The following is a 14,903-nucleotide window of genomic DNA, read 5'->3' on the forward strand; positions in this document are numbered from 1 at the left end:
ACATCTTTCCTTTTGAAAATCAACAGCAGCCATTTTGGTGCCACTAAGGACCACAATAGGAGAATTGATGACTTCTGAAGTGCCGAACAACCGGCCAGAGTTCATCCCTGCTGAATTAAGCGGCTCCTGTACTTCAGGACAGAACGCTGCGATTCTCGTTACAACCACAGTTTTTCAGATAAACCAGCAACAGTAAACCATTTCAGTCTGGAGCAACAACAAAACAACCAAATAATCTTAAAGTAAGCAGAAGATTGCACAGCATTAAGAAGAGGGAGAAGGGAATGAAACTGCCTGTGTTGATAATGGTTATGTCCAGAATTGATTAAAAGATGAATTAATTTGGATCAGTAGATAATGATTGTTCTCATGAATAATATACTCTGCAATCCCACACACACATACACACACATACATTCACAAAGGCATGCCATTAAACATCCGTGGATACACTTCTGTCAGATCATTAAATCATCTCTCCATACACACGCACTATCTTTCTCTATGCAGATGTTTTGTAGGCTTGTGAGCGAGTGTCTGTTGATATAATGTGCGCAGTCAGTCGTCTTCCAGTCCTGGCAGATGTGGCCATAAACTGTAGCTGCCCGAGCACCAGCACCACCACCAGCAGCACCCGCACAGCCGGGAGGCCTGGTGGCTTGCCGCTCGCAGGGAAGCAGGAGCTTACGGGGAGCTCATGATTGATCGCTCTCATGCTGCCAGCTGGAATTTCTCTCTCATCCTCTCCTTTCATCATCGCCTTGTTGCTGAGAAACTCTCACACTCAAATATAAGGTACAGATTTCACCTCACACTTCGCAGGCTTGTATGTGCTAAAGCTCGTTTACATACACGACTCTTAGCCTCCGAGCACACACTGGTTTCCCTATTTTACATAATTCCTATAAGCTACAATAAAATAATGGCCCAACTTGTCAGCTACACACAGTAGCCCAGTGGCTGCTAGTTATGCAACCACATACAGTACAGCATCTCCCGCATGGCTCCCTTGCACATATATATATATATAGGGATGTTGTTTCCAGCTTCTAGAGAAGGAGGAATAAAGCTGGAAGCCGGCAGTCAGGAATATCTTTGTGCAACATGCGACCTCCCCCCCTCCTCTTTTAGCTCCTTCACTTTAAATTAGAGTCATGTCACAGGCATGGACGCTCTCTCCCTCAACCCCCATCCTCTACTGTCTCATCTCCACCTCCATAATCCACCTTTTCTCTTCTTCTCCCCTCTATATCGCTGTCATTATCTCACCGTCAGACTTTCTGAGACCACTTAGTCCACCTGTAGGTATGTGAGGCTCTTTCTCCCCCTCTCTCTTGGCTGGTGTTCTTCTTCTTCTCTTCTGTCCTACAGACAATGGCCCCCTGCAGCGGGCACCGTTCACCTTTAAATAACAAGCTGCTGGCTGAAAGGCAGATGGGATGGCACACTGTAGCTACTCATTAGAGCTCGACAGACAGCACATCAGTTATAGCTAACCACAGGGACAGTGAGCACTTGTCAATTAGAGCCAAGTTATTTTCAGGCCGTTAGGGATGAGTAAACTTCAACGCCTGTGGGTGACAGTGTGTGTTGGAAGGTGTGAAGGAGCAGGTAAAAACACAAAAACAGACTGCCACATGTTGCACCTGTCTGCTGTGAGAGAACGATAAATAAATGTGCCAATCTGATCTTTACAGCTTTAATTCTCTCATGCATAGTCAACAAGAAAACACATAAATAAACCAAACAGACATGTAAAGCAAGGATATAATGATTGCGATAGTGTGTGAGGGAGAAGGAAAGAAAACATAATTTTTTTTAAGAAACATAAAGGTGGGAAACAAAACAGATTCAACCGGTCTGCATTTAGGAATAAAATAATCAAAACGTTGACTTACCTCACTGATGGCGCAAGTGTGAAACTCCTCATAAAAAAAGAGGGGATTCCAGCGCGGAGAGGAGAGGGAGACTAACTAACAGGTGGTGAAGAGAGGAGCAGAAACTAGAGAGGGAAAGAGGAGGGGGGAGAGAAAGGGAGAGAGTGAGCTCTACGTGTATCATTAGAAATTAAATGCATGAATAGTTCAAGTTGATATAAAATGAGGCGCAGAGGGGGAGAGGACAGCGGCATGCTGCAGGAGGAAGAGGAGGAGGAGGAGGAGGAGGATGGAGGGAGTCAAGAGGAGAGAGAGAGAGACAGTGGGGAGCTATTACTTGACATTCTGTTGTGCATGTGACTGTTTCGTCTCACTCCCTCCTGCATCCCCACACACACACACACACACACACACACACACACACACACACACTTGTTTTTGCCACTTAGGAGGCTGGCAGTAATAACCATCTTGGAATAATGCGTGAACACTCCCAAGTCAGGGAAGTTTTCCTGTTCTAACCATTTTACCAGGTTTTGCAGGATTAAACCTATATATTGTCCTAAAAATATTTAGAAAACATAAATTTCCCGATATTTTAGGGCCAGTTGTGAGATAGATGTATTACTTGGTAAATAGCAGCATGTTGTCACAACAAAGCTGCCAGTTTTGGTGCCATTGTGTATTGAGACCTGAGCCTGCGCTTACCGGCCGGAGATGCTGCAAAAAAGGCTGAGTAGATGATCAAGAAATAGGTCCATCCCACTTCAATTAAGTATTCTTAGGAATTACGTCCATATTGGACCAACCTGCATGCGCCGCACATTTAAGTTAATGTTTACCTTTTTAAGTAACCACAATCTTCCGCCACCCTTGAAAGTGATTTAGTTGTCCAACGTTAACCTTACGTAAACCATAGCATGTTTGCCTTGACAGGGATCTTTCCCTGTCCTTATCCATACAGCAGTTGCCATGCGAACGTTTTGTAGAAAGCAAGAATGTTAAAACATTGGCATTTAATAACATTCGGCAACTGTCCAATATTGACGTCCTTGTCTAACAGCTGGGCAGTCAACAGCCGTGCAGGCATTTTACATTTGTCTTGTACAGATGTACGGATACAGAAAACAATTTTGGACAGAGCCAGACTAGCTGTCTCTCCCAGCTTCCAGTCTTTATGCTAAGCAAAGTTAATCACCTCCTGAGTACCCACATAATGTGAGTGATGGTGAAGTACACACACAGGCAGCATCTTTCATGCAGGCTTTGTATTATTTTTGCGGGTATAAAAGACATCTAATTAAATTTCTCCATCTTTCTGTCCAGGTTAAAGCCAAACTACACAGTGTCTAAATCTCTCTCTCTCGAACATAGACAGACTCTTCAGTCTCAGTTCCTCCATATAATTAAGCTAATGGTTCTTGAGTCAGTGAAAGACAAGGGGAAACGTGCTATTTCACCCCTTGCGTCTATTGAAGGGATACAATTGGTGTTCTCTCCATGTCTCTGTCTCTTTTTATCTGACTTCTGTCCTCTCTTTCAGTTTAGAGTCCGCACTCTCTGAAACTCTCTCCGTCTCTCTCCGTCTATCAAAAGAGGAGCCAAGAAACTGTCATGCAGCACAGGCTGTTGAATAGACTTACTGCTGCTTTTTTTGTGATATCTTCAAAAATTGCTTGATGTCTTTGTTCAGTGGTGTTCTTCCTGTCTCTCTCTTATCTCATGCCCCCTCTCCAGCTCCCTCCTCTCTCTCTTTTTCTGTCTCTTACACACACACACACACACACACACACACACACACACACACACCCACACCCTCATGTATGTTCTAGTCCCATTAAATTGATGCCATGGCACATGCATTCATGAATGCATTAACATGGTAATATAATGCATGCGCCTCCAGAGAGGCATGACTACTACTCCTTCATGCAAACAACTAATGCCACACATGTTTTCACAATATCACACACACACACACACACACACACACACACACACACACAGCAATGTAGAGCCACCCCTCTGCCAACTCTGTCACGCAAATATACATTATATAAAACCCTGATATCACCTTTTTGGGCTTTATTCCACTTCCTTCCCTCCTCGTCATATCTCTACTCTCCTGCCTCCTGCTTATGAGGACTGAACATCTCCTCACTACAAATGCATAGTCGTTACGTGCTCTCTCCACACCAATTATGTCGCTGACGGGTGTTAGTGCTTCAGTGAAGACAGCTGACCACAACAGAGTCCACAATGGCTCTGACAAGAACAAATGACATCAGTGAACCAGTCGGCCTTCGTTACACATAGATGACAAACAGACTGAAATTGTTTCGCAAACCAATTTCAAAATGGGAGTCACAACTAGACAATTTACGCATGACATATAGTTAGTATATTTCATTTTAATTTTCTTTATTCATAAAGAAAATGGACATTAATCAATATTTGTTTTTGCCAGCGTTAATCGCTAGGCACATTTTCAGTTGCATGCTTTTAGCCAAGTGGTCTTCTAACCAATGAACAGGTTCAGAAATACAAAGTAAGATGCTAAAGACAACAATAGAAACAAAAGCAAGCATGGTAAAAATAGCGCACTAATCACACAGAGAAAACATTGGTGCAATAATACAATAATACTTTTTGGTGTAGCGATGCAAAGCTGTGTGAAACAGCAGAACACACATGAGCAATACTGTTTTCAACCTTGTTTTGCAGAGATCAGCTGTCACACAAACCCAAAACACAACTACATGTTTGCATTTTACCATACCATACAGATTATAAGACAATAAAATGTGTAATTTTGAGAGGAAAAACCACATAAAAACTTAACAAGAACTATACAAGCTAGCTGATGAGATATACCTTTAGCTGAAGCTAGTCACTTCACCTGTTTCCTGGGATTGAAAAATCAATTTTGGTGCGGCAACATTTTAGTAATCTTACCACATAAATAAAGGAGGATCTTAAACTAATCTCAATGGAGAGATTAGGGAGCATGAAGCTAACAAGCTTAGCGTAGAAGAATAGCAGAAAGTGCCCGTATCTTAACCCTCAGACTCTCAAGGAAACCATGTGATAACAAGTGGTTCAGCTACATTTAAATCGCACATTTAAGTGTACGTAGTTAAATATGAATTCAATAAACTAGCTCATCAGTTCAAATGGGAAAAAAAGCTGAAGAAAAAACATACAACACAAGCATTGTTATGGTTGTAGATCGCTGCATTTTTCATGTTGAGTTTCACCAAAAATGTGCAGAATGTACAAGTTATTTTCAGGTTTTGTCACATTTATTAATAGCCAGCAATACAACGGCATACAATTAACACCAAAGCCTATCTGTCTGACAGTTTAGGGAAGAGCTTTTTTTCCTCAACTTGACTATTTCTTCCAGAGCAGCATTAAGCATTAAGCAATAAGACATAAAGTAAAATGTCCAAGAGACACAATAATACACGCAATACCTGCAATAAATAAGGGACAGTTGGCAAAATAATTATTTTATATACTATTTTGTGCATTAAGAGTTTCAGTTGGCAGTATAAGTTTGTGTATGTATGCCACAAGCATATAATACAAATTTAATGAAGAATAAACTTACACAAAAGCTGTCATACTCATGTTCTAATACAGACCAACATATTGACCTTTAACAACATACAGAATGTGTTTCCTATAGACTTTTATAGGGAGTAAACTGGCAGCTGCACCTGGCGAGCAGAATAAAAGAAACAATCTGAGAAATCCAAGGTCCTCTTTTCTCTGACTCTCAGCCGAGTGACATCGTTCACCGATCGGAACGAAAGACTCGAGCTTCTCACGACATTCAACACTGCTCCTTCAGGATTGTCACTCACTAAGATGAGCTACCATCATGTATTGCATGAGTCACTGGCCAATAAACGTGTGAAATGGAAATGCTAGCACCGCGCCTTTATATTAGAAATGAAAAGAGCCCGATGGCAACATCGTGTAAAGAAATACAGGAGCTGTTGTGATGCCAGGGTAGTGACAGATAGGAGACTAAACTGCATTAAAATTGAAGACGAGTGTCTGAAAAAGGGAGGCAATTAGTATTTATTTTATTTCTTTGCAGAGCGCATAACTGCAGAAGTGATTAACAAGCCTAACAAAAGTGGATTGCTGACATTTTCCCCCAAAAGTAAAAAAAATAATGCAGGAGAATGTCAGCAGTATCCTGTCTTGATTCAGGTTGTTAATACCATTCTAGCAAGCACTCTACATAATTTATACCACTTGAGACAATCAATATGTAAGAAGCTGAAGGATATACAGCAGAGGATTCACAATGACGTCCTGGCCACCGAAGAAACTGACTGCAGGGTTTGTTCCTTTCATCTAATGGATAATCCATACAGATCCAGAGGATGCACATGCTTCAGGCAAAAAATATACACACTTTTCTTATATTACTTCATAAGTCCCGTCAAGAGAGTGTGAAACAATAAATGGAAATGGCACAACATTTTAGCCTGAAGCGCGCGCTTCTTTGAACTAAGCAAGCTTTACCTTTACTCACTGCAAATGATGCTGGCTGCTGTCCCAGTTACCCTTCTATTTTTCCAACCCATCCCCTATGGAGCTTTACGTCTGGAGATAAGAGCGTCTCTGACTACAGCAGATATTATTAGTCCACTCATGCGGGTGTAAATTAGTTAGATGGAAGGAAACATAAAATATATCTTTACGCCGTTTCATTTAAGCAGAGTTTTTTTTAATCGAGGAAAACATGAACAGACAGACACTGAAAAGATGTTTGATGGCGGACTCGTTCAGCGAGCGGCCTTGGCTGCTATATGGAGATGAGCCGCTGGAACAGTCATGAGGGGGCAGGGGACGAGTTTACATGGGTGCACGGCCGACTGTGACGCGTGAAGATGAGTGTGCAGCAGCTTTATGAGCCCTGCAGCCCAATGTGCAGAGGCATGTTTGTTTGTCTGCGTACTTACATTTGCTCATGATAAAGTGATGTGAATGTACGTAGTGTGCGTGTGTGTGCAAGTGTGTGCAAGTTCAACAGCTTCATTTGCATGTTGATATAATCATGTATCTGAAACTGTATGGGGATAGAGCTGATTCAATCACGTACAGTAATATCTTATGTGCAAGAAAGTTACTTTCAATCAATAGCATGGACATGCTGTGACACTTAACTTAGACTTTGGGGGAAAAGCAGGAATGAACATAACTTCACAGGTCGTTTCAGCACTCTAATTTTCTTATTTGAATTAAAACAGAAAATGATTGAGGAGGGGCAGCTATTGAAGATTATTGCCTAGACTTCGTGCACAGTAATAGCTTTTTACCTTCCACAAAAGACTCCAAACATTTCTTAGTTGGCCTCTTAGAAAGAAATTGTTATCCATCACTGTAACTGTGGTGTAAACACAGTGATCCCCAGTGATTATTATTGATTTAGCTGCTCGTCATGTAAAATAACAATTTCAATTCAATGGAGATTTCCATTGGTGCGCCTAATTACGCCAATTTATTAGTTTCTTCTTTTTTTTGAGAGAGACACAGATGATGTTTTTTGTCTCTTTCAAGGGAGACACTGAGGAATTACAAGAGTTTCTCACCCTATTAAATAGTTTCAACAGCAATCAGAATTTACGGTGAGAAAAAGATTCACTTTCTAGACGTTAATAAATAGAAAGCAAGTGTGTTGTTCTATACTAGAATTGTCACCAGCATATATACTTGCAGATCAGTCATAATATTCACATACATCTTGAGTCCTGCATCATTTCAATCTCACACAGCTTTGCATACAGAGAGGACAAGCTGTTTTGTCAGCAATGTCTAGATCTAGGCTAACATGTAAAGTGACAAAATGTTCCCTTAAAATGGGGGCATGGCATCGACTTGCTTTCTTTTTTTTTCCACTCAAAAGTGCATACATACAGCCCCCGGTGATGTGCAGCCAGCCACATTCAAAAATGAATTCTATTAAAAGTACATTGATATGCAAAAAGGCTTGAAAGGGCATTTGAAAATGAAGATTTCTTTTAGTCTGATGTTGGTTTGTCTTCATAAAGTCTTTGTACAATACTAGTGCTTGGCTAGATTAGAAGAAATACTGTTTTATTGAATATTTTATACAAAATGTGTCCTTCTGCCAGAAAGCCTGTCAAACTGAGGCGGACGGCACTTCAAGCTGCACCATTTCACAGGAAAGTGAAAATAAGTCACAGCTGACCACATGTATGCTAATGAAAATGTTGCATCTTAAATAACTTTTACATAAGCAGGTTTCGAGGCTGTAGTTTGAACTTTATGCTCTCTACCAATTATGGTGATTGTATATTATCATGGCCACTATCTGGAGATATAAAACTATTAATGCCTGATTTCATAAAGTGAAGTAACAAAGGACTCAGAGTGTGTGAACAGATTTTAGTTTGAAGCGCTAATCAGAAGATGACGTCTCATGAGATGAATTTCATACGGAAATATCAGATGCATGGTAATTATAAATGGTGACGGACAGGCGGCAGAATGTCATGGATGAAACAAGGTCCTAATGGTGTAAACCCTAATTAATAAACATGAACTAATTGTTATTTTGACAGTGCTGTGTTTTCCTACTCGTTTGGCTGCTTCATTAATGTAATCCGCAGGGCTGTAATCAACAAACCTGTTGAAGTGTTAGAAAGTGTTAATCAGTTATGATTTTGAGCAGGAGACAGAAACAGAGACGAGAGGGAAAGGTTACAGAAAGAAAAGAAAACAGCTAAGAGTAAAGAGAAACTGAGAGGGAGGAGGGTCGAAGGGATAGGAGGAAGAGATGAGCTGTCGTCGTGATCATTTCAGAGAATTCATCACCTGAAATCTCTCAAAGACTGGATATATGAACATGAGAGGCCTTCACCAGAAAACAGTCAACAAAATCAAATCATCTAGCAAATGCATCACAGATGAGAAGTTCTTCCGGCTCTTTTGAGATATTGATTTTACATATCAAGGACACCTCCTTCGCTCTCATAACGCTTCAGAAATTCCTCCAGGATTCAAGATTTATTGGAAAAAAAATATCAGAGCTGCCCCTTTGTTGAGCAGAGACACATCTTTAGTATACTGTAAAGCATTTTCCTCCATGAAGACATTAACATGAATATCTTAAACAGCCATATCTTTGCGAACAACATCCAAAACCCTCATTCTCCCATTACTTTACAAATTACAATCAGCATTCCTCTCCATTTACACCTCATCCTAACCTATAATTAGTCAAATGTTAAACAACAAGTTATGTGTCTAATTTAAAGGTGGAAAAAAAAAAGAAATTGAGAAGAGAATAACATAAAGCAAAAGATTATCGAGTCCAGCAGTTTCAGTCTGAGGAGTAACGTTTAAAAACAACAGAATTAGGTCTGTCAGGTGATTACACAGACAGAACATTAACTGCAAGAGTGACCTTTAATCATCCAGTAGTGCACCTATGCTTTCATAGCAAAGCTCACAGGACAAATGTCTGAGCCAGACCAACATAAAGAGCGTTCTAATAAAGATTTTTTTGTCAGAATTAGAGAAAAGTTGAAGTTCTTTGGTGACAGATAGGGATTAGTTCAACATTTTGGGAAATACGCTTATTTGCTTCCTGCCAGAGAGTTAAAAAATAACATTGCAACACTGTTAAACATAAAGCTAGAGCAGTAGTCGCTTAGCTTAGCTTAGCTTAGCTTAGCGTAAATACTGTAAACCGGGAAACAGCCAGCCTGGCGAAGAAAACCAGAACTTGCAAGGTTTTCTGTTTCAGAAGTTGTTCATTCAATATTTCTGTTTTAGCAGCATTTAACGAGCTGCATTTCCCATAAGCCCGAGACCATCATGACTGAAAACGTCACAGCTCGACAGAAGTCCATGGGCCATGGTGAATTCAGACACGTTTGTGATATCAGAAAGAGCTAAAAAAAAAAAGCTCAAAAGTTTAAATTGGATTTTGTTAGCGTTGGCTAGATGCTCCCATTTGATTCCAGTCTACATGCAAAGCTAAGCTAAAGCTAATCTCTTGGATGTAACTGCATGTTTAACAGACAGATATGAGAGCTCTATCATTCTTCTCCTCTAACTATTTTGGAAAGAAACCAAATGTGTATTTCCAAAAATGTTGACAGTCCGTGAAATCAATCTGCAACCCCAGCAGCAGTGAAATTGAGTATCTCACATAACACCGACGTCAGCCATTACAGATTCACGTTACGTCTGCACACACACACACACACATTACTCACTCAAATTCCCTCTGTCTCCACACACACACGTATACACACGCTGACACCCCCATAAACAGTGTTAAATCTCCACCATGTACAGCCCCAATTGTAATCTACCAGCCAGTTGCTAGGCAACGCCGGAACTTGTAATAGCACTCGGGTATCATGGCGAACGGGGTGGGGTGGGGGTGGGGTGGATGGGGATGGGGATGGGGGTGAAGAGGTTGCAAGTTTTTTAAAAACAATTTTTTTTCTAGAGGTAGCATGTGGGGGGAGAATGACGACGGTCGACCACCCAACAATCTATTTAACCATCATGGGACAGTCAACGCTAATGTCATTTCTGACAAGAGCAGTTCTACAAGAGGGGTTACGATGTTATATGAGGGGCAGAACAGCAGCGACTGATGACCAAATATCTCTTGCATTCAGTTTCCCAGTATGTTCTGATAGAAGTAAGGGTGGGAGAACGGATGGGTGTAAAGATTCAATATTTTAATACCAAACTACGGCTGCAACTAACAAGCAACTTTTATTTATTTACCAGACAGCATCAATATCAATAGACCCCATAGCACTAACAGCAAAATGCGATATAAAGTAATGGCAGCACGGTTCCTTATTAATTGTCCTAGTCATGCTTAAAAGCAAAAGGTTCTCTGGCTCTCTAGTTTTATATAGATTATTATATATTTCATTATCGATTCAGCTGCTTCTTATTTTCTTCCTTAATTAATTGTTCTTAATTTGTTCTGTTAAAACTAGAAAAATGAAACTAATGCCCAATCTAGTTTCCCAGATTCCATGGCGATGTTTTAAAATGTCATGTTTTATTTAACATTCCAAAATATTCTTACTTTAGTTTAGTTTAGCATCATATGTGACAAAAAAAACCACATTGAATCCTTACATTGGAAGCTGGATCTTTTTGCGTTAAAAAGCCTTAAAAGATAAGTTGCAAAGTTAAAGATTCGATTTAATAAAATACTGAAACTACTCGTGAATCCTACATTGAGCATTCTGCTGCATCTTTGGTAGAAAGGCTGGATGTTAATAAAAAGATGAAATATCACAATATTTTTTAATTGAACACCTCTACATTGATAAATGTATGTTTTAGACAATTGGTCAATGTGTAAGTAAACGGAGCGTCTTTTCCACTTGGAAGAAGGGCATCACGTCATCCAACACCCATGTGATACACTCCGTCCCTGAGATGCAACCTGGAAGCGAAATTGTCAGGCAGGCTTACTGTACCTTCTGCCTGTCGCCAAGCAGAACTAAACTAACCCCCCCAGTGGAGGAGGAGCACTGCTCGCTAGAGCTCAACTGTGCCAAAGGGGGCAATTTAAAAAACATTATAATCACATGAGGAGAAATGTCTCCAGCTTGATAATTAGCAGTGGCGAGTGGCGACTATCTTTGATGCTGTTTGGTTTGGCTGCAGTGCAACAGCGTAATGGGCTTGTTCATTATCCTGTTTCCAGTTGTCTCTGAAGTACTTTCGGGAGGAACATACATTCATAATTCATGCAGGTTTTAGGGTAACAGCCTTTATCGAAATGTATCCGTAAGCATCCATAAAAGCCCTGATGTTTTCAAGTGCTGCAAAAATGAACCCAATGCATTTTATAAATGACACAACAGTTGAAAGAATAGTTTTATATTTTGTGAAAATCCAGTCATTATGCTTAGCTAAGCTGAGAGAATGGTATCTTCTAATCTAACTCTAGGAAAAAAAGGAAAACAAGCTTATTTTCCTACAATGCTGAACAATGACTTTAAATCAGAGTGTCGTGAACAGAAACTCAATTAGGCTGTTTGGAAACTGGACAGATTTTCAGTCGACAGCCATTACTGATGCGGTCATATGTTTTCTCATCCTCTCTGGAGCACTCGCACTCAAACACACATGCTCACAGCAGCAAGGTCCCTCAGCTACAACAACAGTGACAAAGTCTGAAACTGTAGGCAGGCATATCTGCACATGGACCATTTGTTCTTATTGCACCATGGTGCCTCTCTCCGGCTCTGCTCGCCATCAGCCTTTATGGCCCCTGACAACTCATGTGACAAATAGCCTCCAGGCCGCCTCTCTCCTGATACCTCAACTCCCCTCAACAAATGGCACTTCCTCTTTGATTATAATCGTCTGGTAGCGAAGACTGACCGTGTGCATCAGCCATGGGGGATCACTGTCTGGCGTGGGGATCCACCAGCTCCCAGCGTCAATCACCGAGTCTGTGTGTTGTAGTGAAACCATGCCACCCTGTGGAGGGAAGAGCTCCAGAGCCCGTCAGATTGATGAACGGATCACAAGTCTAGGATCCAAAGCTTGATTTTTTTGTTAATGTAATGCTTTATTTATCCCTTTATTGATCGGAGCTCTGGGCCAGATACAAAACAGCCGTGTCTCGCTCAAGGACATGTTTGCAAGACGGATGTTCGTTGACACCTCAGCTTCGAAGCCGCATCTTTCGACTCACATTGACACCTTGCTGCGTGGACTGCATACAAAGTTTGAGTGTCTGTGTCTAACATGCAAAGATCACTGTCTGTGTTTCTGTGCAGTGGATACAACCTGCACTGTGCTGAGGTGCTGATATCTAGTTTCCGGCTGTGTTCTGTGATTCTGGGTTGAATGCAACCAATTTTTATTAATGTCTTATGTTTTATTTTTTGAAGGGGCTTGTTCTACAGCAACTTATACAATACATCAGTGAGATATTATCATTGACACCTTGGCTTTCCTTCATCAACCTTCAAATGCAGGTAAACTATTCCACACACATGAGGCACCTGAGTGGGTTGGACTCTCAACAACATCCATGTGTCAGGTCTTCTGTTTGCAACAGGCCAGATTCCTTCAGCACCCTACTTATATACTAGTGGTACTGATAGCTAATCAGGTACAAGACTTATTGGACTTTAGCATCATTGGAAATCAATAACCTCGCTGACCTATGGGTGATGTTTGGACAATCCTTGTTTAATATTTCAGTTTTTCAGCAACAAAAATTTTGGTGGACTAAAGTTATTGTTTATCAGGGGAATCGTCTCATTTATGTACCAATATCACACAGATTAATCGAAATTGAGATCTGTGAGCTGCAGCTTTGTTAAAGGTGAGTGCCTATGAGTCAATGGCCCAATCCCAATCCCAATGTCCCCCCCCCCTAAACCCTCAAACCCTGAACCCTCACGGACTTCGCGGGAGCGCGCCTCAAAGTCCATGAGTCCATAAGGGGGGACATTGGGATTGGGCCAATATGTCACAGAGAAGATTTGCCATTAGTTTAGTTGCGTCTCCATCTTGCCAACTGGAAAGCAGCCTTCGACGATTGCGTTGCAGCTGCGTCTTTTTTTAGCCTCCACGTTTCCAGGGAGTCTAACCGGCCGGCTCGGGTTTTGAAAGTTGCGTGCAATAACTTCAGTGAATGGAAGCTGGTGTTTGTTACGGGCCTTTCCGAGCTTCTCCTCTGAGCAGGGACTGAGCTCATTCTTGCAACAAACAAGTAGAAAGTGAGCAGTGCGGGAGCGGCAGCCAGCGCTTCGCTTCAGTTTGCAGCCCCGGTGTTAAGTTCTGTGTGTGGCCGCCTGGTGACGCTTGATTTCGGGGAAAGACGCGCTGCAATGGACCGGTGAGACTTCCACTGACCACAGCGTGGAGACTTCCTGCAGCAAGTGCAACATTTTACTGAAAGTATTCTCAAATCAAGCCAGAGAGTAACGTAATGTCTAAGATGACTCGTTGACATGTCGATGTTTGAATGTTACATATATGGTCAGAAAAGGATGTCTGTATACATGTGTATGTGTGTTTATATATAATCTATTTGTAATATCATTATTTTGAAGTATTCACTTAGCACAGTGTTTTTTATTTGCATTATGATCAATAGAAAAAGATAACGCTGGTGATGTTACTGGTGTTCTTCTACAAATCAAATTAAATATAAATATATATAAAATATATAAATATAATGCATATAAATACATAATATACATAATACATAATATAATACATTTAAATGTCCAACATTGCTTCAGTTGAAATTACTCAGACAGAAGAAATGATCTTGATAAAAACTCAAACATCTTCTCCTCAGTACTGTTACAGTGAAAATTGGACTGTTAAAAAGAGCATCTACATTTGCAATTTTCTGGTTTTATAGTTTCCCTGGAGTTGCTTAGTTTCCTTATGGCTCAGTGGCATACATACATTTGTTTGTTCTCTTTTGTCCCATTAGATCGGCTACAGTGGAGCACTATAAAGCAGCCATGTTGCTAAGTGGTGTTGGTGATGCTCTGGGATACAGGAACCAGCTCTGGGAGTACAATGAGTCGGGACCAGCTATTCATCAGGTCAGTGCAGGACCAATATGAAAGGAGGGGCTAAGGTTGTGATAAAACTAAAGCACTACTGAAGGTGGTGTTACCCTAAAATGTCTGCCCTTGCCCTTTCTCTCCTTGCAGGAGCTCAAAGAGCTTGGTGGTCTGAAGAACATCAAGGCCGAGCTCCCTGACTGGCCGGTGAGCGACGACACAGTTCTGCATCTGGCAACGGCTGAAGGACTGGCCACTGGTGAGGTTAAAAGGACATTGAAACTGTCCCTCCGTTGCTATTTTCATTTCAAACAAGCAATTTATTGGATTTGATAATCAGTGTTCTGTTGAGCCCTCACTGGGACACACACACCACACCCTCCTCATAACTAAAGGTCAAATCTAATTTCCAGTCTTGCCTTGATTTGCTGCTCTATTACGGCTCTGCACA

General features: G+C 41.1%; 1 protein-coding gene across 2 annotated transcripts in view; it reads left to right on the forward strand.

Annotated features, from left to right (window-relative positions):
• Positions 1-14,903, forward strand: part of adprh (ADP-ribosylarginine hydrolase) — a 45,895-nt gene that overhangs the window by 22,459 nt on the left and 8,533 nt on the right. Inside the window, exons 2-3 of one of the 2 annotated variants that reach the window (XM_076093683.1) lie at positions 14,377-14,491; positions 14,603-14,711. In XM_076093683.1, coding sequence (XP_075949798.1) covers positions 14,408-14,491; positions 14,603-14,711 — 193 coding nt within the window. In that variant the 5' untranslated portion in view covers positions 14,377-14,407. Of the gene's footprint in view, positions 1-13,176; positions 14,492-14,602; positions 14,712-14,903 lie in introns of those variants that run through there. The other variant, XM_076093682.1, reaches the window with a different exon arrangement.

This window comes from Anarhichas minor, unplaced genomic scaffold (genome assembly GCF_050575085.1).
Source record: "Anarhichas minor isolate MPS153535 unplaced genomic scaffold, ASM5057508v1 ptg000017l, whole genome shotgun sequence".
In the NCBI taxonomy this organism is placed as follows: Eukaryota; Metazoa; Chordata; class Actinopteri; order Perciformes; family Anarhichadidae; genus Anarhichas; species Anarhichas minor.